General features: G+C 36.1%; 1 protein-coding gene across 4 annotated transcripts in view; it reads right to left on the minus strand.

Moving 5' to 3' along the window:
• The window catches only part of ATP9B (ATPase phospholipid transporting 9B), a 138,311-nt gene extending 126,895 nt beyond the window's left edge, over positions 1 to 11,416 (minus strand). For 2 of the 4 annotated variants that reach the window (XM_087930998.1, XM_026699472.2), the window contains exon 1: positions 11,270 to 11,416. In XM_087930998.1, the coding sequence (XP_087787124.1) occupies positions 11,270 to 11,310 (41 nt within the window). In that variant the 5' untranslated portion in view covers positions 11,311 to 11,416. Of the gene's footprint in view, positions 1 to 11,125 lie in introns of all 4 variants that reach the window. The other 2 variants (XM_026699471.2, XM_026699470.2) reach the window with 1 other exon arrangement.
• Between the last annotated feature and the right edge of the window lie 15,105 nt (positions 11,417 to 26,521).

Consider the following 26,521-nt stretch of genomic DNA (forward strand, 5'->3'; position numbering starts at 1 on the left):
TTTTTGAATCAGGTCACGATTCAAAAATCGGGTGGTGATCAAACACTGCCAAGGCCTATTCCTTTTCCACACCAATTTCCCCTTCTGCACTATTTTTTTGTAGGCACATACACAGTCAGTCTCACTTCCGGTCATGACCAAATTGGGTTGCAGCCGAAGTTACGGAATGAATTATGGTCTTGAGTGGAAGTTCCACTGTACTAACTGTATTTGCAAAAATTTAAAACAATATCTTAGTGTGCAGAACAAATTTAGTTTTTATTTGTTATGGAATAGTTTTTTTTCATCAAAAATCTTTATGTTAATATGATTTAGTAAGTATTCTACAAATGCATTAATTTTGAATACACTAAATATAAAAATAACCCATACAATTGACAGCTGCTTTGGGACCTTCCATAATTATTTATTTGGGAAGGGATTCTGAGAACAAAATGTTTAAGAAACACTGTTGTAGAGCAGGAGGTCCTCACCCCTGGTCTGTGGCCCAGTGGTTGTTCGGAACTGGGCTGCAGAAGTGGTGGGTGTTCATAAGCGTGAAGTTGCATTTGTGAAAGCAGTGTGCATATATGCGTGCAATAAACCATCCCTTCTTCCCTCCCTGCCATCACTGACTCCTCTGCCGAGCTGGAAAGGTTGGAACGCTGTCCGAGAGGAGTTTGTTGATTCTTGTGGGAATAGAATTCTGGCATGGATGACATTCTTCAATGTGACCCACTCCAATGTGACTATTTTCACAATAGGAGTAAGGAAAGAGAAAAGACTTGCCCATTCTTTTTTCACTATATCTGTGTCCAAATTTGGAAATTGTAAATCGTGCACTCATTAGACTGAATCTAATATTGTTATCCTATTATCCCAGTAATATAAAGCTTCTGGAAACTCTAAATTCTAGCAAAAACTTCAATATTCTGGGACAAGTGCTTCTTTCTCTCTCTGGTTGCCAAAAATGAATAATGCTTCTTTTTTAATTTTTTTGTTAACATAATGTTGCCTCTACTCTAGTACTTGCTAAAAATATATATTCGTATTTCATATGAAAGTTTGTACTTATCTTGCAATTCTTTCAGAAATTACAGAATGAAAATTAACAATTCATTGTAAAAAGAATCTCTTATTTTTTAAAAAAATATTTTAAAAACCAAGATGGCTATTCTAATAATATACATAAACAACTTCTGAGATAACAAGCAAGTATCATGTTTAGTAACTTAACTTCAGAATGCAGCCTTTCAACTGGCAGGCAATTTATTCTTTTCCAAAAGCAATTTTCCTTTTGTGTTAAAAATTTTTTAGAACAGTATTTAAAAACAATGCAATGATGAATAATGGATTTTTCACAGCAAAATAACCTCAATTTCTTTGTAATCTAGTTTCCTATACACTAGATAATTGGTTGAGAAGCTTTTTTATGAGTGACAATTAAGTGTAACGTTTAAAACTTTGTTATAAAATAAAAAAGCTCTAAAAGTAACAAAAATAGATAAGAATGAAAAACTCACAGTACTTATATGAAATCAGAGAGATATCTTGCAAAAAATAGTTTAGTAAATAAAAAAGCATCCTAAAAAAACTAAAATATTAAATTAGGCATTTAAAATTAATTATATCTAAATATCTGCAGAGAAATCTATACAAGATTATTTTTAAAAGCTTTCAAAAGGATAATTAAAGAATAAATTACAAGGCAACATGATTCGTTCAGGTACAAATGTGCCCTAGCTACCTCCCAATGACTTAAAAAAAAAAACCCTGAAAAAACATGAAGATTGCATTTTGCAAAGAAAAGCAACAGCCTCTAGTGTTGTGTTTATAGCCTATTTATTATTACTAGCATAGTAATTTTGGTGCTATATGTTGGGTGGCAATTGGGAACTTGTTTGCTTTCTTGTAAATAGGTGTTCATCATGGCAACCATTTTGAATGTGAGTGCCACATATACTCTCAAAATTTCAAATGTGCCTCTACACCGGCTGGCTCAGGAATTCTGGAAACTGAACTTCACAAGTCATAAAAGGGCCATCATTCACCACCCCTGCTTTAGACAATAAACATTGCCAATCATTATTTTATTCTTTAAATTATGTCTACATTTTTAAAGTTCTTTTACTTTACATTACTGCATGAACTATTAAACAACAGAAAAACTTAAAATGCAGCAAATATTGTATTATTAAGTAACTATTATTACAGCTATATTCAATTGTTTCTCCAAGAAGCTCCAAGAAGCTCAAAGCAGCAGTCAAATGAAGAAGATCTGTCTAAGGATTTTTTTAAATACACCTATCAAACTTCTGATTATAGGACCATTCACTTTCTAAGATAGAGACAATCTTATATAAAATAAGATAAACAACTAGTTCTCATTCAGTATGGTGTGCAAACACACACTGACAGCTTCATCCTACTTGCTTCCTCCCATTTTTTTCATCAGACTTACTAACTTTTTATAGAAAAGTCTGATATTTTATTTGTCTGTTTGTCATAGAATAATAGGAACACAGAAGACCCTGAGGGACTGATTGTCTTTTGGGAAACAAACAAACAAATAATTAAATCTGGTTGACAAGTCAACTCTGGCCAAACTACTATAGGCATTGAGTCTTTCTGCCTTAAAATATTACTTTTCCAGGGGCTAGAGATAGGAAAGAGAGATAGATTTCCATTATCAAAACAAACTAAAACAAGCCAAAATATATATTTTTTCACAGAGCCCAAGTCAAAATGGGCTTGGAGGGTAGAGTTCAGTGACCAGAAGTAGAAAGTGCCTTAAGCAGATTTGTCAATAGGATCTAGTAACTTCTATCCCTGATTATGCCATCACCAGACTTATCAAAGAATTGTAGATTATTTGAATAACAAAACTTGTGCTGGGGGAAGACAAAAAACTCTTTTTTAAAGAATCATCATAGATGATTTCAGGTTACCTCTACAACCAGCCTAGCCCTGAAATTTGAGAAAGGCAATGTTATCTTTTCAAAATCAGTCAGTTAAAAGAACATGAGGGATGGATCCTATTCTATAACTCCTGTATTTCCTCTGAATCATTTCAGACTCATGATTCATACTATTCATTTCTCTTATAGATTCATTACTGTTATCCTTTTCTACTACCTTTTCCTATTGATGTGATTATATTACTTTGTTGTTTGTATGGACATTGAGAGTTTATGCACTGGAGACAAATTTCTTGTGTATTCAATCTCCCATTCCATTCCTATCCCTTCTATTCTAATCCACAGGGGAGTATCAGCAGATTGTCAAATTGTACATGTAGACAGGGGTGGGATAAATCGTCATCAGCATGCTGTGTGCAGAGAAGCAGCCTTTGAAACAGCCCTCTTTTCCTGCTTTTTTAACTGCAGCTGTGCTTCGTTCGGCAGCCGAAGTTGAAAAATCAGGAAATAAAGATCAGGTAAGAACCCGGCCGGGCGGGTGGGTAAAAACATCAGCAGACATAGAACCGGTTCTGTGTCTGCTGCTCTTCAGAGCTACTGGTTCTACAGAGGTGGACAGAACCGGCAGAAACCCACCCATGCATGTAGATCTAAATTATAGATATCCAGAGATTATAAACCTGAACTTTATGATCCCAATATATTTTCTTTGTTTTCTTTTTTCTTGTTCTTTGATTATTTTATTTTTTAAAAAAAGTTTTATTTCTTCCTTTTTTAATGGTTGTGAGCTACCTAAACAAAATGGCAAATAAATTTAATGCATATCTACCTATCCCTGGAAAAGACTAGATAAGTAGACAAAAATGCCAAATCCACTCTGAACATCTGGCTGAATGAGAAGCCCTGGTGGTGCAATGGTTAGAATGTAGTATTGCCAGCTAACTCTGCCCTCAGTCTGGAGTTTGATCCCAACTGGGCTCGAGGTTGACTTAGTCTTCCATCCTGCCAAGATCAGTAAAATGAGGACTCATATTGTTGGAAGCAATATACTGACATTGTAAACTGCCCAGAGGGTGCTGAAAAGGACTATGGGGTGGGTTTTGCTATTGCTACTGAATGCGCAATGAACATAATAATTCTATGTTTTATTAAGAGAAACTATGAAGTGGATTCATATCTACCACATGGATTTAATCTTTAACTATTAATCATATACAAAATGTCCCCATATATAACTACTTTTAATGCAAATAAAGTGGAGCACATCACTGAAAAATGTTTGCTATGATGATTTATTTTATATTATAATACATTATTTTGAACGCTGTCAGACTGCACAAAGTTCTTGCTAAAATAGCTATCTGTTCATATATCTTGTGAAATAAAAATGTCATATGTAACACCACTGTACTACAGAAAAAGGCTCAGAGATTATAAATAACACTTCTCTAGTAATATAACAAATAGATTGCTACATTTTTAGGGCCAGTTACTTAATTTATATTTATGGAGGCAGTATACCATTCATTAAATTTTCTGTCCAAGAGCATGTGGACTATCATATACGACAGATTGTATAAGTAATTTATAATTTGTACAATATTGTAGAATTTTTTTCAGTAATTCTAGAAACAAAGAAAGAAATCCAAGTTTTATAATTCATGTCTTAGATTTTGCAATATTAGTATACCTGAATCAGATCAGGATCCCATACAGATAAATGCTAATCTTCAATACCTTTAGCCTTTTAATTTATTATGATATGTGCTTCTGTTTTATCAGGAAAGCTATCATTAATGCAAACTGAAATCATACCTCTTACTTGAGCATCATTCTTTACTGATCTGGAATAATGTGTTATAATTCTGACTCATAGGACCTGAAACAATTCTATTGACTGAAACAATAAACTGATGTATCTTTTTTATTACTTCTTTTGTGGATACACTGAAAGAAAACAAGACATAATCTCTATTTTGATCTTAAAATAAAGATACACTGAGAATTGACTGATATATTAAATACAAAGACATTGACAAAGCGTAACTATATGAACCTAGAGAATGCTTACTATTTTTGTCTAAGGTTTTAAAGTACTTTGGTATCAATTACAAAAAAAACCAAATAAACAAACAAAAGATGTTTAAAGATGTAGAAAGATTTAAATAAGATCAGACAATAAACATGAGCATGAATCACATACACATTTAAGAACAAAACATAAATAAAAAATGCTTGAGAACAGATTAGATAATCAGACATACTTTTAAAGAACAGCCTTTAAGTTCTAAAGAAATATATTTCTGAAACAACATCCAGAAAGTCAGCACTTATAAACAGATATGCTGAACTGGAAAATAAAAGAACAAATCCATTTCTTTTAACCTTTCTTCCTCCTTGTTTAAAGGGCATGTAGAAGCATACAGCTTCTAAAAGAGATATAATACAAAATAAATCAACAGAGTACTGAAGAATTATACAGTCGGTCCACATTAACACTGTAATGTGGTCAATTTGGTTTGGGTGTAACTTCTTCAACTGAACCACACAATGTGATTTGTGATCAGAGTTTTAAAATTAAATCGACAGACAATTATTCAACAATTAATCCACCCATAAAATGGTACCTGCACTGAATTGGTGAGAATTTAGCATACTGTACTTCATTTAAGCTCTTAGTTTTCAATCTGTATGATGCATGAATGTAAAAATAAATGGTAGCTATCCACAAGATATTCTCCACTTTAACAGGTTCATTAGTTCACTGTAATTAAGGGAAATTTTATTGATTGTATTATATACTATAGATTGTAATACTGAATTATTTTTTTTACCTGCCCTAATTTTGAACTTCTTTTTGTGGTATTCTATAAGACCCTTTTGCTTTTATCAAAAGGACAAAAGCAGCATCACATATGCAGCTTCCATCTCTTTTGCATATTTGTGCAATACTGCAATGCACATTCAAAAAGGTTTGGGATTGGCTTGGGCAAACTCTCCCTCCTGCACTTCCTGACGATGCAGCTGCTAAAATCTCTGCATTTCCTGAGTAGGTAAGTATCTTTTTGTTCAGGAGACATTACAGTGTTGTGAATTTCTAGAGTTGTTATCAATATTTGTCCAGCTAGATGACTGACTGCAGTCAGACCTAGTTATTACTTGGATGGCAGCCCAGGAAATACCAATCCTAGAGGCATCCCAGAAAAGGGCAATAGTAAACCACCTCCATAAGGTTGGGCATGTCCATAATGTCACCATGAATTAATTTTTAAAATGAAGCAAGACTATGTCAATATTATTGCGTGCATGCTTTTATCAATATTCGTTCATGTTTTTGTTCTATTTTATGCTGCTTTATTTTTTACGCTCAATTTTGGAAATAATTTTAAATAAATAATTCTGATGGGAGAAAGTGACTGCTGGCCCCAATGAATCAATCTAAGATTGTCAAAAACTAGCTGAAGTTCTCAATATTCTTAGTGCATAGCTAAATGTCTATGGAGATTCTCCGTCATCCAGATCACGTTTGTCCCAAAAGTGCTTTTTCAAGAGGCAACTGGACTTTCTGGTTTGTTTGTTTTTTTAAAGATGTTTTGCTTCTCCTCCAAGAAGCAAAATGTCTTAAAAAAACAAAACCAAACCCAGAAAGTCCAGTTGTTTCTTGAAAAAGCATCTTTGGGTCAATATTTTTAGGTTGACAAACAAACCATACATTCCCAAAATTTTGCTTGTCTTGACGAAGTTTATGTTGTGTATCACAGTGATTTAGGGGGAAAAAATCCATGTCTCAACTAGATTCAATTTAAAACAACAACTGAATTTCACCGGCATGGGGGCGACAGTCAAGCCCACCTCTCCAGATTATTTTTCACAGCTATTTCATATAAATTTTAAACAGCACACAATGCAATTTGATACCTATAGAATCATGGCCTGTCAGCTATTTGTTACAGAAATAACCCCACATCCACATTTTGCAGGAATTGATAACCCTAATAGGCATGGAATTGCTTCTCTACAGTACCTTTGCTGTTGGCTACTGATAATTATACCCGGCTGCTAATACCAAAATCTATTGAAAGATTCAAGAAAAAAACACTTGTTTTGTGGGGAGCTAGCTAGTTTGGTGCAGTAGTTAGATGGTCTGGAAACAGGCAGTAAGCTCTGCTTTCTATTAGGCCACAGAAGACAGTTAGATGACTGGCCCAGATTTTAAGATCTTGGGGATTTTCAGAGAAGAGAAAATAATGTTTTTTCATAAAGAAATTTACAAGGATCTTAGGTTTATACCAAACAAAAACTGAAACATTAAGACTTGACTCTCACTTACAAAATGCATTAACTCTTACTTAAAGAAAGCAAATGCATAACTAAGTACAATGGTTAGTAATTTTATGAACATAATTTGAAAATTTGAATTTGAAAATTTGTTTGTCCATTCATTCATACGTTCATGCATACATTCATCAAATTTTAAATACTGCCTATCTCACTCAGTGACTCTAGCCTTTAAACTGGTATACACTTTAAAAAGTTTCATCATTCCTCAATTAGAAGATTAGTAATAACAATACAAAACTGGTTTTCTTTTGTTCTAAAGTCCCTGTCAATAAATATATTCTGAAATATTATGTTTTAACCATTTTATGACATATCAGAAATTTGGCTGTCATTTTGACTGATTTGACAGTGCATATTAGAACAGCATATATAATAAGCAGGATCACACCAATCAATATCGGAAAATATAATCCTTTTTTAAACAATATTTTCCTCAAAAGACATAGTTAAACATGGCAAATATACGCAAAATTATTCTAAATGCAATACAAATAACCATCATTTGTCATTAAAATGCAAGGAATTTAGTAGAGGAATGTTTTATGAACTGTTAACAATAGTTTGTTAACAGTTTAACAAATAAAAATAAATCATTTGTTAATAATAAAAGGGACACGGTGGCTCAATGGCTAAGACGCTGAGCTTATCAATCAGAAAGGTCGGCAGTTTGGCGGTTCGAATCCCTAGCACTGCATAATGGAGTGAGCTCCTGTTAACTTTTTACCAGCTTTTACCAACCTAGCAATTCAAAAGCATGTAAAATGCAGGGTGGGAAGGTAACAGTGTTCCATGTGCCTTTGGCATTGAATCATGCCGGCCTCATGACCACGGAGACATCTTCGGACAGTGCTGGCTCTTCAGCTTTATAACGGAGATGAGCACTGCCCTGTTGAGCCAGAAATGACTAGCACGTATGTGCCAGGGGAACCTTTACCAATAGTTTGTCAATAAAATTTATACTAATATAGAAACGTTTATCATTTAGTACCTTTCTGGATGTTATTTATTCCTTTATTATTGCAAACCCACAGTAAAAATTGTAACCCCAGATGAATTAAATAGATTTCCTTTAGTCGTACAGTAAAATATTTATGATATTTTAAGAAAATGTAGCTCCTAATACTAACAAGATCACAAGCTAAGATATAAATTGGAGAAACATATCAACAGTAACTAAAATTATTTTAAAAATTCTTTTTTGACTGTTAGTTGGCAACAAGTACTATGGTAAGAGATTGATAAAAATGGGTAAGTTTTATGTTGAGAAAAGACATAACAGTAATTTTCAAAAACCTCAAACACATAGAAAACAACCAGTTCACTACCTTTTCTCATCACAAAATAATAATTTTAACTTACAGAAAGGCAGGTCTTGGTGGCTGAATATTAAGAAAAACTTGCTAATTGAGAGCAATTAGACAAATAAAGTACCCAGAAGGCAACCCTTCATCAGTATATTCAAGCAAAGACTGGAGAACTCTAAATGTTTTAACTTGGTTTCCTATGTGGGACAAGATTTTGGATTCGGATTGGATGTTAATAACCTCTTAAAATTCTTGATTATTCTACCTTTTAGTAGCTTAAATGCCAAATTGAGCCAAATGTTCAAATGCCATCAAGAACTTCTATTTTTTTTAAAAAAATACTCTGTCAATTATGGTATCATATATTAGTCTTGTAGAAGTATTTAGATTGGAGACACAGTATTAATATTCTCTAACATTTGTCTCATACTACTTCATTTCATAGTTCTGAAAAAGTAACCTACAAAGCCTATGATCGAAAGATGGTTCTTCACTACCTGAATTATGAATAGAGACTCTTTTTCTTACATTTAGGATGTTCCAATCAGGGTTCCCTGATTATTTTCTATTTGTACTTTTTTCTATTTTATCAAAGGTTGTTTCCAAAGGTCCTCGTTTTTAGGAGCTATTTGTTAGGCAACAAATGCAATTGGAAGACAAGATTGGCATCAATGAGGAAGCATCATGGAGATGTAAATGACAAACAAATCCAAAGAACAAACTTTGTGGATGTGTTTCAAGACTGGTAAAGTAGAGGTCTCCCATATTATTGATATTATTATTATTATATCATCTGCAAAGGTCTGATGATCCATGCTATGTATGGCCCGTAACATCTGGACCATATGAAGAGCAAGGGCTCCTCCCTGCCATTCATTTGTCACGAAAACAAACTCCACTGGAAAAATACTGTTCAGCTAGGATATTTTTCCATATTATTATTTTTTCATTATTTATATATTTGAAACCACAGGTGTCTTTTTGCCTTGCCTGGACTACATTAAGTGAAGAGGAATTGTCTTCATATAAAATATACAGTATAATTGATGCATATAAATAACAAACTTTTTAAAAAGTTTACAATCTTGTGGGGCAGCATTCGTAGTTGTCTAAGACTGCATGGGTTGGACATGTCTTTTTAAACTAACTTCAAAATCTGTGATAATATGTTAGTTATAAACTTATATTAAATGTGCAAAGATAGCAATACATTTCAATAAAAAAATAGAAGCAATTTGAGGAACTTGCTCAAATGTACGGAACAAATGAAACAAAGTAAACTGAACAGAAATTCCAATTGTTTTATCTAATAATCCAGTGATATTGCAAACTGTATTCATCTGCATAAATGCTAGGAAGAGTAATTAAAACTTTGGCATCACAGAAACTTTTATCCAAGAATATTTCAGCTTCGATTGTATCAACATCCTTAGTCATGAAAAAAATTCTGTCTACTTCAAGCAGAAATCTAGATTAGACATCAAAGCAAGACAAACATTTGGACTCCTGTTCTTATCTTTCTATGCAGTAAAGGATAACTTTGTTTTTAGAATATAAAAAAGGAATCTGCCAGTGGCTTTACAAATATCACGTGTTTCAAAAGGCAAATAACTAAAACTTTTAACAAAATATGCATTCTTAACAGAAGTTTCAAACATTCCCAATAAACCTTTCCTGCCACGCCATCTTCCAAGTAAATATCTTATTTTGGAATTGGGCTAACATTTTGTAAAAAAACACTATTTGCATAATCAATAACTGGAGCATTAGTTAAACATTTTTCTCTTGCAAGCACCCTGAATTCCTGCACAGCTAACAGAGAAAGTTAGGAATCACTCAAATAAGTTCTCATTATGATAAAGCAAATACAGAATGGGCGAATCCCATACTACACTAAGGTACTGCAATTTTGCACAAATTGTTTGTCTTTAGAGGGTAAATGATATGACTGGACTTCTAGTGTCTTCTGGTAGAGACTATTGTAAATCTTCTGGCCCTCCTCAAACTTCTTTCTAAAGTGAAAAGAACCAAGAACTCATAGGAGCAACTTATCAGGAGTCCCTCAAACTTTTTCCCCTTAAGTCCCAAAGGGTTTTTGGCAGCCAGAAGCTTCTGGGCAAGCATAAAAAGTATATTTTAAAAAATCATTTTTCTAAGTTCAAGGACTAGATCTGAAAGCTGACTCTGGGGTTGAGCCTTTGATGCTACAGGAGAGTGGAGGAAGCAGGGGCTACGAGGGACACCTGCATATTGAACAAACAGCTGCTGTGACAGGAGCAGCAAGAACTTCTCTCGGGACAGATGGGACAACCATCCTACCCCTGACCCTCCCCCCACCACAAGCTGCTCAGAAGCAGTTGTCCAAAGGCCCAGAGAGTCCCAGCGATCCGGGTCCTGGCCTCCTGGCAGACACAAGGGCATTTCACGCCTTGGTGGGTGGAAGGGGAAAAAGCAGCAGCTCCTCGCCCCACTCAAGTTGGTCTGTGCCCATGGTCGACCCTCCCCCCGGTATCCCTTGACAACCACTCCCCCACAACTTCTCCTTCCCTTTCCCTTTCCCTTCATGTTCCTTCCGGTCAGTACCTGTTATGCCTCTGTGAGGCCGAGGCTTTGGTGTAATAAGCCGCCCTCCGTTGGGTGCTGCGCGGTACCGGGTGCAGAGGGATTTGATCCGCCATCTTTCTTCCCAACCTCCCCCCTGCCCCCCCCACTCTCTCTCACACTCACTCTCTCCCCCCCGCCTTCAGCCGGAGGGATTGGATCGTCATCGTCGACGCGCTATGACGTCCGCCCGTGACGCAGTCGGCATTCGAGGCCGGCCTAGGCGACGAGAGCGGAGAAAACGGGAAGAAGGGAAGGGAAGTGGGGGAGGCGAGGGGGCGGGGGCAGAGGAGGAAAGGGGGCGGAGTTTCCTGACCAATCAGCTGGAGAGGATCCGAGTGGATGGAGGCGGGCGCGCGGGCTTCGAGGGGCGGCGGGGAAGGCGTGCGAGCGAAGGGAAAGCGAAAGTCCGCGGGACCAAGCGAAGTCCTGCAAACTCTCCAACGGAGGAGGGTTTGCCTCTCCCGCGATGTTTCTGAGCAATAGTGGCAACATATTACAGTTGGGGAAGGAGGGCGGGAAAAGGAGGCTCAAAAACCAATATCTCAGGCTGCTTAGTGTAGTTATTTTTGCGTGTTAGATACAATTGGCCGTGTTTTCATCGTAGTTCGTGGGCCGCCAAGGAAGTGGGTGGTATGCATGGTGTTTTTTTCTTTTTAAGAAATTAATTTTAAACTTTCCAGGGGGCCCTCCTAGGGGAATTGGACAATTTACACTGCGCACGTACGCGTGTTTGGTAGAAAGCTAGTTGATAAATCTGCACGCTTCAGGTTGTGGTATGAGATTTTTGGAGGCTGTAATACAGGGGTCTTCAAAGTGGGCAAGTTTAAGACTTGTGGACTTCAACTCCCATAATTCCTGACATGACTGGAGGTGGAATTCTGGGAGCTTAAGTCCACAATCTTAAAGCAGTCAAATTTGAAGACCCCTGCTGTAGTATCTCCACACCCCTTCATCAAATGCTTACCAACCTCTAAGCTTTATATGGTGAGGATGTGACATGAGTTTCATGATAATGTATGTCAGGGGTCTCCAACCTTGGCCATTTTAAGCCTGGTGGAATTCCCCAGCCAGCAAGGAATTCTGGGAGTTGAAGTCCTCCAGGCTTAAAGTGGCCAAGGTTGGAGACCCCCATGTATGTGTTGTCAGTGTAATTTGCATTGCGTAGATTTCTGAGAAATAACATGCAGTTAGACTTTTTTCCCAAACTACTAAACAAGCTACTTATTCCGAAATGCTTTTGCATAAATGTTGCATCTCACCCAATCTTACTATTGAGGCGTTGTAAGTGCACATCGTATGTCATCTGAGTGAAAATTATGAGATGAGGCATTCAACTTTTCTCACTCCCCAGGACCCTCTATCAGTGATATTGGTGCAATCACTGATAAATAGAATTAAATTTGGAACAGTAAGATGGGGAGAAGTTTCAGCTTATGAATCAAAATGTGTATGTGTATGTGGTGTTGGTAGGGGAACACATACTTTACTTTAATGCCAGGATAAACAAAGGGACAATAAGGCAAAGTGCTACAGCTAATATAACAAGATGGTGAGGTATGAGGGTAAAATATTAAGAAAGATAAACTATGCCTAAAGTTTTATTTTTATGTGAAATCAATTTAAGGTGTCATCTGTTTCTTTCCTTTTATTGACTTGAAAGCAAATTCAGTCCATTTCATTAAAATTTATATCCGAGGAAATGGATTTCAGCCTGTACACAAATGGGAAATGTATGTATTTTGCTGCTTTTTTGTTTTTACTCTTCACAAAAATGAATATCTGAAGATTGTCCTGAGATAATCTGCTTTTGAGTAAATTTACTTTTCTTGCAAAGTCATTTATACCAAATTACAGGTTTCCAAAGTTCATCTGTACTGTTTTTTTCCTTTCCATGTTTTGTTAGTGTTTCCCACTCAGCACTATTTTTATTGTGAACTAAAGAATGTTTGAAATATGTCTAGGCATCATGAATTCTAGATTAGTAATACAGAAGTTCAGTATAATTGTATGGCATTATTAATGAACCAAAGTTGGATCTTGCCATCTGACTTTCTGTCTTTTATTATAACAGTAATCAAGAGACTATTACAAATAAACTTCACTTTCCTTTACAGTAAATTGTTTCTTAGAAGTGTTCTATCAATGCTGTGCCTTAGCCTTGCTGGAATCTTGGCGCACAACTCATAGGTATCTCCCAGTGATCTCCTGCTTGTGCAAAAATAGAATTCTTTGTTCCCCTTCTCTACTATCATGAATTGATTTGGCTTAAGACATATCATGTATTCTGTAGTATTTTGGGGGATTAATTCTTCAGTGTAACCAAGGCAAGCTTCTCTAAGATTACTTATTTGAACTAGGTTTATGGACTAGTTTTAAAAATGGCCCTCAGAACAGTAATATTTACCATCTTATAAACTCTCAATTGCTTCCCCCTAAATTTCCCCTCAAGCAAATTACAAGAAGACAAACCTTGAAGCTAATTTTGGTTTCACTATGCTGAACAAAGTTTTCCTCGGTTAATAAATGCTCAAGTTGTTTTTTTTCCTGAATTTCAACCCAATCAAATGCGATACAACCAGAACAAATGTGATAGCAGTATTCTCTTATTTCACTCCTTTCTGTTCACTGCAGTTTCCAAGGTGATTTAGTTTCTAAGTCTTTTGCTGAAATTTTCTCTGATCAGCCTTCTCCCCATAATCTTTGAGGTGGTTCTACCTGTTCGAAACTCCCACATAACTCGGTTCACCTCAGCCACCATCTCTGGCTTCTGGATCCTTTTTGCAGCAGTTGTACACCATATAACAAGAACAAATTGGATATTGCATTTTTTTTTCTTAGTAGGCTGTGCTGTTTATATTTGACCAACTCTGCCTAAAAGCAACTGGCACACCCTCCCTCCCTCCCTCCGTGTGTCTTGTTTTAAATTCAGAGTGCATCACTTCAGTTAATCCCCCTACAAAAAAAATATTGCCCCCAAACTAAGGAGTTTCCTGTTACCTGGATCTCTTTTGGTTTTAACCATTAGAATTCCCATTTCTACATTTTGACTGCAATGTAGCAAGAGACTTCTCTTCCTGGATAATATACAACCTAGTCAAGCTCAAGGCCCGCGGGCTGGATCCAGCCTTCAGGGTGCTTAAATCTGGCCTGCAGAGCTGGCCTGGAAATAGCAAAGGACTGGCCCATGGTGCCTCAGCTAGTGAAAAGGGGGCATGGGGTGAGAGCCCTGTTTTCAGGCTGGACGGCCTGCAGCACCCTGCCATCCAAAACGGGCTGCATTTGGGGAGCCCGCATCCCATTTTGGCTGAAGGAGGCACCCGTCCCATCCCCCCCCCCCCCCGCCCAGTTCACAGAGAAAACTATGCTGATCCGGCCCTTGAAGAAATCCAGTTTAACACCCCTGGTCTAAGCATTTCAAGCTGTTCATTCAGCCAGCCTCTGAGCTGAGAAATCACAAAGCAAAAGTACAAAACTTTTGCACTTGCAAAAGACTCGTCTTAAGACACCTTCCAATTAATATTTTCTAGGTTTCAATTATGACTGCCTTATCAAGCTCACTGGGAAGAGAAGACACAACAATTATTTATAATAACTTTGTTGGCTATAATTTCCACTTCTCCCTGAAAGTCAGATGGATGTTTCCAGAAGCTTTGTGTTAAACACGAGTGCTTACACTTGACCTTGCGCTTCATCTGCTCTTGCAGCACAGCAGTGCCTCTTTCATCCTGTGAAAGACAGGTGCAATTTGTAGCCACACAAATTATACAGTCCTTGCTATTAACATTCTTTTATCTTGTGAATTACTTACATTGATTACACTGAAGAAGGGTCTATGAAATGTTGCTAACGTAAGTCTATGATTTGGCTGTAATATATAATTCTTAAATTAAGACAAGACTGGAAAGAATTGACATCTCCTGGTAGCAGATGCAAAACTCAGATCCTGGCCACATGCAGTCATTAAGACACCCTGTGTTACAGTGTGCAAGTATGTCTTTGCTAGGCCCTGGTGTCCTGGCGAACTTCCAATTCAGGTAATTATTCTGTCTACCTAATCTCCCCTGTAGTTTCAATTGGATAAGTTATGGTGTTTTCTTTTGCCTCCTGCTTCAGATTGTTTAGCTTCTATGCCTGGGGTGGAGAGCTAGATACCACATTCCACTGCAGAATTAGCTGTGCTTCATCCTAAAACAAAACAAAAACAAAAACAAATGTAAGTTGTATCCTTGGAATGGATAAAGAGTGCCTATGCAAGGAAGACTTGCTATAGATCTTTAGTAGTGTTGAATGCTGTTCTTCGAGAGACCATCTTAAGTTCAAACTGATGCAGGAAAGGGAGCTCAACTGACTTTTCCCCCTAGTCCTATTATTTTGTTAAATCTTAGGCCAATTAAATTCCAATTTCAGACCCAGGATAAGAACAAAAAAGAGGGGGGGGGTACCCCAGTTGGAAGCACATTTTCCTCTTGATTCATTCAGATCAACTCTGGTTGGTTGAAATCTGCTTGTTTTTTTGATCTAAAGTTGCTCCCTCTCCCTACTTCCCAGCAAAAAAATTAGGAATAATGCACTTTAAAGGAAACCAGTTCACTCATATTTTACTTGCAATTTTCTATGGTATAGCATAGAAATTCATTTTAGTGAATTGATAAATATAGAGTGTTGGACTAGAGTTATGCCCATGCTTAAATTGCCATTGTTGTGAAGCTCACTAAATAACTCAGTCAGCTGCTCCATCCTACCTTAATCTTTGTCACAGGTTTTAAATAAACTGCACTAGAGGAAGGGATCATTTATATTTTATTGATATTCTGAGGAAAAAAATTAAGCCTAAGGGTAATAAAAGAAACTTGTTCTATGATGTGTAAAGATATGTAAAGTCCCAAAGGCGTGGCTTTTACTACAGATAGAAAAGTATTCCTGTTATTCCATGTTCTACTAATTCAAATAGCTTTTGCATAGGCTATTGATAGATTTTAAAGTTGATTTGTAATTCTGCGGTTTGGTTGCTGTAGGTTGGAAAAAGACACCTATACTTAAATCTCAGTATGTCATTCAGTTATAGCAAGCATTGAGTAGCACAAATACCAAAGAGAAGTAAATAGATAATAATAGAAATAGCACTTAGACTTATATACCGCTTTATAGTGCTTTACAGCACTCTCTAAGTGGTTTTACAGAGTCAGCATATTGCCTCCAATAATTTGGGTCCTCATTTTACTCACCTCAGAAGGATGGAAGGCTGAGTCAGCCTTGAACCTGGTGAGATTCGATCTGCTAAATTGCAGGCAGCTGGCTGCAGCAAAAGTAACTTGTAGTACTGCACTAACCACTGCGCCACCAAGGCTCAGATACTTGCCCTTTTGATTTCAGTTGCAAAATTTGCCATACAACTAGATGAACTGTCAACAGCACTGATATTCTAGGCATCACGGAATAATGCGCTATGAGATTTTTAGATGGAAGATCTTTATTTGCCTAGATAAGAAGAGCATGAACTTTTGCCCTATCATATCAAAATTATATAATAAAAAGATCTTAACTGCATTTTATATCATACACAGTATGTATTGTGGCATTTTTATCAAGTATATGTTGTGGCAGATCTCAGTTTTGAAGAGGCATTTCCTTCCTCTGGGAGATAAGTGGTTGACATCTTCTAGAAGGAACTTACTATTATTACTTTGTATATCAAAATATCTAAGCTTTTAGAAAACAGTACTGATGATAAACTTCTGACAAAATAATGGTGGGTGGAAAAGAAAGAAGTATGTCAGAATTTCAATCCTGAAATATTATTACCTCATCTCCAGTCGAGTAAATATAGTAGTCATGAATGGTCAAAGGATATAGGTACCCTCAGGTTGAAATGCATACTTACACATTTTATACTGATGCATACCTATACATTTCAAATGCTTATTTTCTGCTGCTTGGTTTGGTGTGAATTTTCCTGATTATGTTCATTGTTGTTGGATTTTTCCAATGAAATGGATCAGGAGTTGCAGATTGACTTAATGATTAAGCACCATCAAGTGATGTTGGCTCTTAGCAACCACAAAGACAGATTCTCTTCAAGGTATCTTTTTTCTTAACTTGTTAGTTATAATTAATATGAAATATTGATATAAGCTAAAAAGCACTCATCCGAATAGCGCAGTGCTGAATTTCTACCACTATTGTTCATTAATTGTCAGAGAGATACTGTTGATGTATTCATGTAAAGGTAAAATTACCATGCTAAACTTGTACCTTTTCAGCTGTTTGGAACCTAAAGTTTTAAAATTATAGTATGTGACAGCTTCTTAATTTCCATAAATATGGGTGATATTGAGCATTTTAAAATAAGTTTAATTTATTTACATTTAATAAGGCAAGCTTCTTGAAAAAAATACACAATATTTTTTATGAACACTGTCCAAGTCTGGCTTTTTTCCTCAGTCTGCAAAGCTAAAAATGCTGTCAATTGAATTCAATGGGACAGTCTTTTTTTTTTAAAAAAAAATAAGTTTATAGAATTGCAGTGTCTTGTACCTCAGGTGTACAGGGTTGCACTGTCTTCAATTTTCTATAAGAGAATTCATTATTAAACATCTGTGTTTATTCAATCTGTAGTAACTTTTATGAAATGTTTGGATGAAGATTTTGTTTTTCAGTATTACTAGCTGAATAAGCAAACATATTAACAAAATTTCTTCTCTGTGATAACAAATGTTTCCACTAGCTTTCATTATTTTTAGTACCAAAAGTCTTGGTACGTAGCCTCTGAAATATTTTGAGACTAGACATGTTTACTTACTCCAGATGTTTTTTTTTTCTCAGATATGGATCTGATACAGAGTAACATTCTGAGATTATTATTTCCTGGCTGTAATATCATAAACGAAAGCTTTGCTTTCCAATCATCAGTTGTCTTGTTAGAAATAGTTCATATCCATGATGTCTACCAGTATAAAAACTGTGAATCTCTATTGTGAAAATATATATCTATACTCTCATCCATCCATCCATCCATCTCCCTAAAAGCAAAAATGGAGTGTACCATAATCTAGGCAGTGGCTCATTCATAACTGTAGAAACCTTTTAAAAGTCTTCCAATATGTCTTCTCAATATTCTCTCTCCCTCTGTGTGTGTGTGTGTGTGTGTGTGTGTGTGTTCAAATATATTGGAAAGAAAATTTGTTTGCATTATGCAATCCTGCCTTTTTTATTTCTACAAATAATTCAAAATGGTGAACATATCCAACACACCTTCTCTGAAAAATGCCTTCATGATTATATGAAGGGGGGGGAGGGGAGAAAGAGAGGAGAGGGGAGAGATTGAGATACCGTCTTGCTTGAGATTTTTGGTATTATTTTCAGAAGTGACATAGCAGTTTCTTCTTCTTAGGGTTTAGAGTATGACTGGCCCAAAATCACCCAGCTGGCTTTGTATTTAAGGCCAGATTAATGAGCATTCATACTTTAACAGATAACAGATTGAGTTGGAAGGCACCTTGTAGGTCATCTAGTCCAATTCCCCACCCAAGTGGGAGGCCCTTCACCATTTCTGGCAAATGGCAGTCCAATCTCATCTTGAAAGTCTCAAGTGATCAACTTTCCAGGTTTCTTCTTGATATCTTAACCACAATGTCAAACCGGCTCTATCAAAAGTATTTTTCTCTGAATGCAGGAAATATAAATTTATTCTGTTTTGTTTGATGGAATCTAACTTCCAGAACATGGAAGGTTTGAATCATCTGAGTCTTCAGCAGTAACTTAACATGATAGTCAATTGAGGAACATGCAGAGTGGATCCTACTTATATTTACTGTATCTTATTCTTGCATATGCAGTATAGGAGGAAACACTGCATGTGCCATAGATAGATCTAATTATCGTAGAGTAGATCTAATTATAGGGGCAGGGAGCAGTCAGTTGAAGCCCTGAGGGGTTGGATTGGCCATCTGGTAGGTTGAGGTTCTCTACCCTTTCCCTAAACACTTGGGAATGTAGTTACTTTCAAAAGGACTACTTTTTGATGAGACTATGCAGTTTTTCATTCATCTCAGCTTCTACTCCTTTCTCTCTTTTGCTCCTTAGATTTATTTTAGCAACATCAGGGACTTTTCTGCAGTCAGTTATGGAAACCTATGGAATTAAGAGGGTATTTTTATTTTTGTTCCTTTTAAAGTCTGTTTTGAAAATCTGTACAATATTATTCAGGGATGGGGAGGCCTTTGTTATCATTTTATTCATGTTTGTTTTCTGAACCTATAAAAAGTTGAATTTACTTAGCCATGCCATTTTTATGACAAATATTATATGCTCTTCATTGCAGTTGATATATTAAATGTTCTGTCTCTCCATCTCTCGGTGTACATAAAGTTGCTTTAAAAAAAGACCTTCTAAAAGATCCTGTACAAAACCTATAAAATACTGAAGTAAAAAACACAATGTCATTAAAACAGTTCAGTATGTTTTCAACAAATTCTAATTTGCTCATATTTGAAAGCTTTATCTTCTTATAATAAGCCAAGCTTCATTTCTTCATGTTACAGTTCCAAAAGAATTTTCTTTCTCTAACTCGCAGCCAGATGAAAACTAAGCAGTATGTGTACCACTGTTAGTGTACTCCTGTTACTGAGGATATGCAAATATTTATTTCATTGGGAGATTAAAAATTGTCCATATGCCTACCACTGTGTATTCAAAGTATGGCTGAGCGTAGAACAGTAGAATAAGAAAAATAAAAAGCGGGGGAGAACACACAACCCCATAACTGGAAATATCTGTTTCACAATCATGAACATCTGCCTCCTCTTCTCAAGGAACAGTGAGTAATCTGGATATATATTCCCAGAGTGGAATTTGGATAATTCAGATTAGAAGTAATTCTTGATGTTTTAAGGAGTCTCTGTCTTTATTACAAAAAAATAATTACACAACCCCTCAACACAGCACACAGGAAAACAGAAGGTTATTTAGATAGCAAGCTCCTGGCAGATGTTCAAACAACTGGGATAGCTAAATTGGCTTGAATCAATAACTTCTACCAGCCTGGGAAGAAAACCTGTCATCCACTTAACGCCTTCTGTACATTTTGGTACACAATTCCACATTCATGTAAAAACATCAGTTTGCCCTGTGTGATATTTACAATATTTTTTATTTTCATATGCCAATTATCACCTTATTAGAAACTTCATATCGGTTAATACCTTGTTTAACCTTTATTTGTATACATCTATGAATGTCTTTACCATATAGCTAATTGGTATAAGAATTGCTGGTATAATTTCCTTATTTAAGCTATAGTGATGTAACTAATTAGCTTTACTTAGTAATATAAAAGTAATCCATTTAAAGAAGAGGCTTTTATTTCTATTTCCATGTTTTCCATGCATATTTTTTTTTTCTGAAGTGTATCTGAAGTTGGGCATCTAAAAGCTGTTGATATGTAGATTATGTATTCCTAATCATTTACATTCGGGTCTTGATGGTAACCACAGTTCTTTCTCTCAGATTTTCACATCCTGATGCCCTAGAAATATTTTGGGATATTGAAAACTTGTTTGCTAGAGTTTTGGGAACCACAGTTCAAATACATAGAGGGTATCAGGTTACAAAAGTTATCTGTAAGAACTGTCTGATTTATTTCAGAAGAAACAAATCATACTTAAAATTCAATTGTAGACATTTATCCCATATCTCTGTCTGAATCAACAAAGCATCGTTTATAAAAGAGAAATTGAATTCATCAGGATATTACATTATCAGTAGAAAACACATAATACACAGAAGAGCAAGAGAAGTCAGTCTCTTGCAACAGCCTCAAGGCATAAGTATTTCGTGGATCAACCAACTGCCTGACGTTTATTGTATATTGGAGATAAAGGAATTTCCAAAACAGCTAAAATGTATTTTACTAGACATGGAGTTTAATATCAAATTATGCTGTCCACCTCATTTGTGTACATTATACCCAGTTGACCTAATCTAGTCTTCTGAATCTGAGAATAGATACGAAGAAGGCAGTCTTTCTCTGATGGTCCTAATATTCTTCCTCACAAATATAGATTTGACTCTCTCATTCTTGGCCATAAATAAGACTGTCAAAACTATTTTAATTAGGTGGACCTTTGAAGGTGTAGTAATGACATTGGGCTGGTTGGAGTTTGGAGTGGTTTTAGAAAGATTTTATGAGACGCTATAGTATTTCTTTTGGTATGGTGGTAATCTGCCAAAGATATTGGGATAAGTGCAGTAGCCCTAAATAAAGGTAAATAAATAAAACGTAAATAATAAATACATAAATATACATTTATGGAGTCAAGGGAATACTAATGCTGATGGACCAACCTGTCCCAAAGGCTGGAGGACCATGATTTAAATCTGAAATAGGGACAGACATAATGCACCATTTCTGGAATCACTTTTGGAAAGTTGCCAAATCACTACTGGGATCAGTAGATCAACACAGTTGGAGGGGGAAGGGTGCGCGAAGGAACATTTTGGTGTTTCCAGATGATACCATTCCTGGAATGATGTGTTTTGCACATTCCTCCTCTTGAGCCATTGAAGGGCTATTATTCCCCAATTTACTAATCTCTAAATTGGGTTGCCAACCTTTTGGACCTCAGGGACCATCAAACTCACAATTTTAAATCCCACGGACCACTAATATGAATTTTGACTGATGGTGGCTTGCTGACGTTGATGGGAAAGTTGGTCCCATATTCCAGAGCTGAAGTAGTCACAGGACTGGCCCTTTGGTCATCCCGGAGCAGCTGCTCCTCCACCTGGGTGCACCGGCCTGCCATGGACTGGAGGAGCTGCTCTGGGATGACCAAAGGGCCAGTCCTGTGACTACTTCAGCTCTGGAATATGGGACCAACTTTCCCATCAACGTCAGCAAGCCACCCTGGGGTGGATTTCCCTCCCCCGCTGTTGGTCTTACCTTCCAGCTCCCACTTGTGTGGTTCTACTCAAGGTTTGCGCTCGGCCAAAGGGAGGGGGCAGTGGATGGGCAGGCCATGTGGGCGGTGCAGCCTTGTGTTCCTGCACAGCCTGGATTAATTGCTTTGGGGGGGAGTGCTTTGGGGGGACATTTCTCTGTGGACCACCAGTGGGCGACCACTGCTCTAAATGAATCCGGATGTCTTCTGTGTGGATCTGAATCTAAAAACGAGTTACAGAAAATTGTGGCAGTTACCCTATATTTGATCTTTAGTTACAAAACAAATAGTGTTAAGACCATGCGAACTGCTATGTTTTATCTATGTATGTCATTATGGCAATAGTTCAAATTTTACTAGGCTCAAGGTTGACTCAGTCTTCCATCCTCCCAAAATGGGTAAAATGAGGACCCAAATTGCAATATCCTGACTCTGCAAACTGTTTAGAGAGGGCTATAAAGCGGTATATAAATCTAAGTGCTATTGCTTTTGTTATTGTAATTTTCGAATGCAGATGCCATCAGTAGGTGGAACTCAACTTACAAATGTCAGTTCGTCTGTGTCCATTTGATTTACCATATATTTTAGATGACTTGGGTTCCTTTGTTTCAAACAATAAAAACATTGCACAAATATCCATAAAATTTTGAATTATTCTTTAAGTGTTGAATTATGAATTTTGTAAAAGTATCTAAAGTCACAGTCAAAAGTTTACAGAATGTCAGAAATCAGATACAACTTTATCTCTGTAATTCTTTGGAGTCTCTGTGTATGTCTCAGTATTTTAAAACTAAACATCTGCACCTGCCAATTAAAAGAAAATGTACTTGTTTGAGCATTAGAAATTAAAATAAAGGAAATACATGGATTATGTCAATAGCCACTTATGGAAAAATACACTACCCTGTCTCAAAGTTCCTAAATTTTAAAATAAATCTAAACTTTGATAGATCTGTAGATCAAAGCAGATTTGACTGATATATGTTACTCATTTAAAATTCATTTGCACAACTGAAAGGTAAGGATAATTATATAAAATATAATAAATTATATTTGAAACCTCAGCTGCAAGGGAAAAGTCCATAAAACTAATCAGAAATTTGCTTTCATGTTTCAAACAAAATCCATTTAAATCTATACCATGAAATTTCATGGTGAAAAATGTTAGGGTTTTTTATATGAAAATGCATGCTATAACAGTGTATTATCAATGTAATTATAGAAATATAAAGCACTCTTTCTCAGTTTAGATCATTCAGAGTAACAGGGAGCTCAGGTCCCATTTAACTCAAGGATTTCATTCATGTTGAGTTCTTAAAAAATGAACCCCTGTGGTCCCTTGGGGATCAGAACACTCTTACTCCTTGCATCCTTCAAGAAGCATTGATTCTTTGGTGCTCTCTGATCTCAGTTTGCTTGCAGATGTTTTGTTACCAGACTAGGTAAAATCATTACTGCTTGTGATGTTATCTTGTCAGTAATGAAACATCTGCAAGCAAACAAGCGCCAAGGATTCTGTAATTCAACCCTGAACTACATACAGTATATTCTTTTACATTGGAATGAAGAGTTAACGTTTGCTTTGTTTGCAGCAAACTATAACTGTATTAAATGGAGTCAGATTTGAAATAAGTTTGTCATCCAAAAGACCAAAACAAAATATGATGCAGGAGGGCAATATCATAATGATTAATCAAGTCCATTCTACTTTTGCAGTCATACTTCCAAATAAAATGAAAACATACAATGTATAGAAAGACTTTAGTAGATATGGATGGTACAGGAATTCCTTCTAATAGGAGCTTTCCTTTTTTCCTGGTGAACTGCTTTGTAGAATAAACAAGACAGGGACTGGAGGAAGGCTATAAGGAAGCTAATTAGTGAAATAGTGACCATTCTTCTCAGTCATCAGCTTTCTGGCAGCAACTGATAATCGCATCTTACTAAGCTTACTAATCTTATTCATCCCATTCTATTCTAGCATCTGATAGCTTCCCCCTTAATTGACAGGTCCCTTTTCACTTCTGCACCTCTCGCTGGCATCTTTGTGGGAGGATCACTTTGGAGCATTACATTCACAAAAAGAGTCTCCAAACTTTGACTTAAGTCTTAATGTTAACCTGATCCCTAACTAAGTCTCAGCTTCAATTGGTGAAACAAAGGCACATAAATCAGCTAAAGCTCCAGGCAATGAATTTATTACTGTGAAATATTATGCTTTTAATTTGAAACGGCCGACCCCAGTTCTTACTGCCCTGTTTACTTACATTAATCCACTGCACAAATTCCAGAGCCTTCACAGTGCCCATTCATAAAATGGGTACCAGGCACCTACCTATACTATTTATAGTTAACTTTGTAAGTAAGTTCCACGCCAGACACTTATCCAAAAAATTAGTTGACTGGATTGACCTAGAGCATATTTTGGCACATGGGAAAACAGGCTTCAAGGCTGGATATTCTATTTACGGACATGCTCTTTATCATCTGGCCAAAAAAAGGCACCTCTAAAACAGTTAATATTATTCACTGCATTCATCGCTTTTATTTATTGTTTATCATATTTAGAAACTTTTAGGTCTGCATTCAATCTAGTTCCCAGAACAAGGCTAAGGACTAAGCTTAAGATTACAACTGACAGTTGATTACTATTGCTTACGCATAATCTGTATAAGAATTCTGGAATCAAAGTTTGATGCAGTATGTAAGGATACTCTAGTAATGAGGTTCCAGGCTACAGAATGAGGCAGGAATGTATTTTAGCATCACTGTTTTAATCTGTACATAAATCCCCTCAGTGCCAAACTAAATAAATTAGAACATTGTGCCAAACTAGAAAATACATTGCAACTTTGTTGTATGCAGGTATTTCTATCACAAATGTTAATTGGACTTAATTTCTGAATGCTAATTACTGCTCTGAGGAAGCACTTGAAATCAACTATAATAAAACTAAGATCCTGATTTTTACAGAGAAATCTAAACTGCACATCTGGAGGCCAATGGCCAGAGTATTGAACAGATGAAATCTTTCAAATATTTGGTCATGGTTTTTCAGTTTCATAAAATATAGTACACACCAAACTTATAGTTTATAAAATTATAAATTTATAATTATAAATTTAATTATAAAAATGCTAAAAAAAAAAACCAGTGGCCATACAGCAAAAGTCATGCCCGAAGACTTTTGTGAACAGCTGAATTGGACAAATGTGGTGAAGAACAAAGGACCAGCAAATTTCTTTAGAAACAAAAAGACAAGTAAGTGATTGCCCACAAAACTCCAAACAGCAGCTCATCGCAAGAAATAAAGCAGGAAATAAAGAAAGATGACATCTTGCTCTTAGCTGCAGTGGAGACTTTAAAAAGGACACTAAGTCAGCTGCACTCACTTTCTAATTATTTTCAAAAATGAACTATGGCACTTGATATAGAGAATTTTCAATAGAGACTTAAGAGTTTTAAAAACAATATATAATTGGCCAAAAGGTGTTTAATTAAGAGTTATAAATAGATTTAGAGACCAGAGAAAATTGGAATATTTGTACTTTCATTTTAAGATTTAAAAAACAAGATTATTAAATAATATACTTGTGGAAAATGACAAACACAGAATATTAGGAACTGAGAGGACCAAAACTGACTGACTCTAACTGACATTAGAGGGGACTAATGGACCAAGCACAGAGGAAAATGGGGGGAGGTGTATGTTTAAACTCAAGGACTTGTCTTAACTGGTAAGAGGTCCTGGAAATTCTGATCATTTTTATCTGTTATCAGATCAGCATGATTCAGTTTCCTTGGAGGTAGCTAAATGTTGTTATACTGGCTGTAAAATTAGGCTGATCATGGAGAATCCACCATCTATTATAATATTTTATCTTATTTAAGACTTTATTTTTTATGTGTCTTTGTTTCCAATTCTGGTCAGGGACCGTAACAAAAACATTTATTCATCCCTCTAGTACAAAACCTGTCAAAGGAACTTTTCTTCCAGGGTACCAAAAAATGCTAAAGCACGGAGGTAGAAGTTATGGGAATAAATATCTCTGGCATCTCTAGAAAGACTACTAAACTATTTGAAGGTCAGAATGTTGTCTTATGCTGTATATTTAATCCTAATGGTTAAATTAAAATGTTAATCATTTATGCAAGTTTAGAGAGAGAACAGCTCAGGAACAATATTTTTATGTGGTGGCCCCAGCTTAATTTTACGTCAATCTGGAAGGCAATCAAAGCAAAACTTTTCTGCAGAGCCTTCAATGTTATTGCTTCTATGTAACTTGGAGCTGAGACTTGTGGATGATATCAAATAATGATATTAAATCAATAGGCATAAGCGAAAGTGATATTACCAAATTGATTGCAAAGTAATGAAGAACAGATAATTAAAATGAAGATCATATCTTCATATTAGAAATCTTTGAATATGAGCATG

The sequence above is a fragment of the Pseudonaja textilis genome, chromosome 3 (genome assembly GCF_049901715.1).
Source record: "Pseudonaja textilis isolate UNSWEBS1 chromosome 3, rPseTex1.2, whole genome shotgun sequence".
Classification (NCBI taxonomy): domain Eukaryota; kingdom Metazoa; phylum Chordata; class Lepidosauria; order Squamata; family Elapidae; genus Pseudonaja; species Pseudonaja textilis.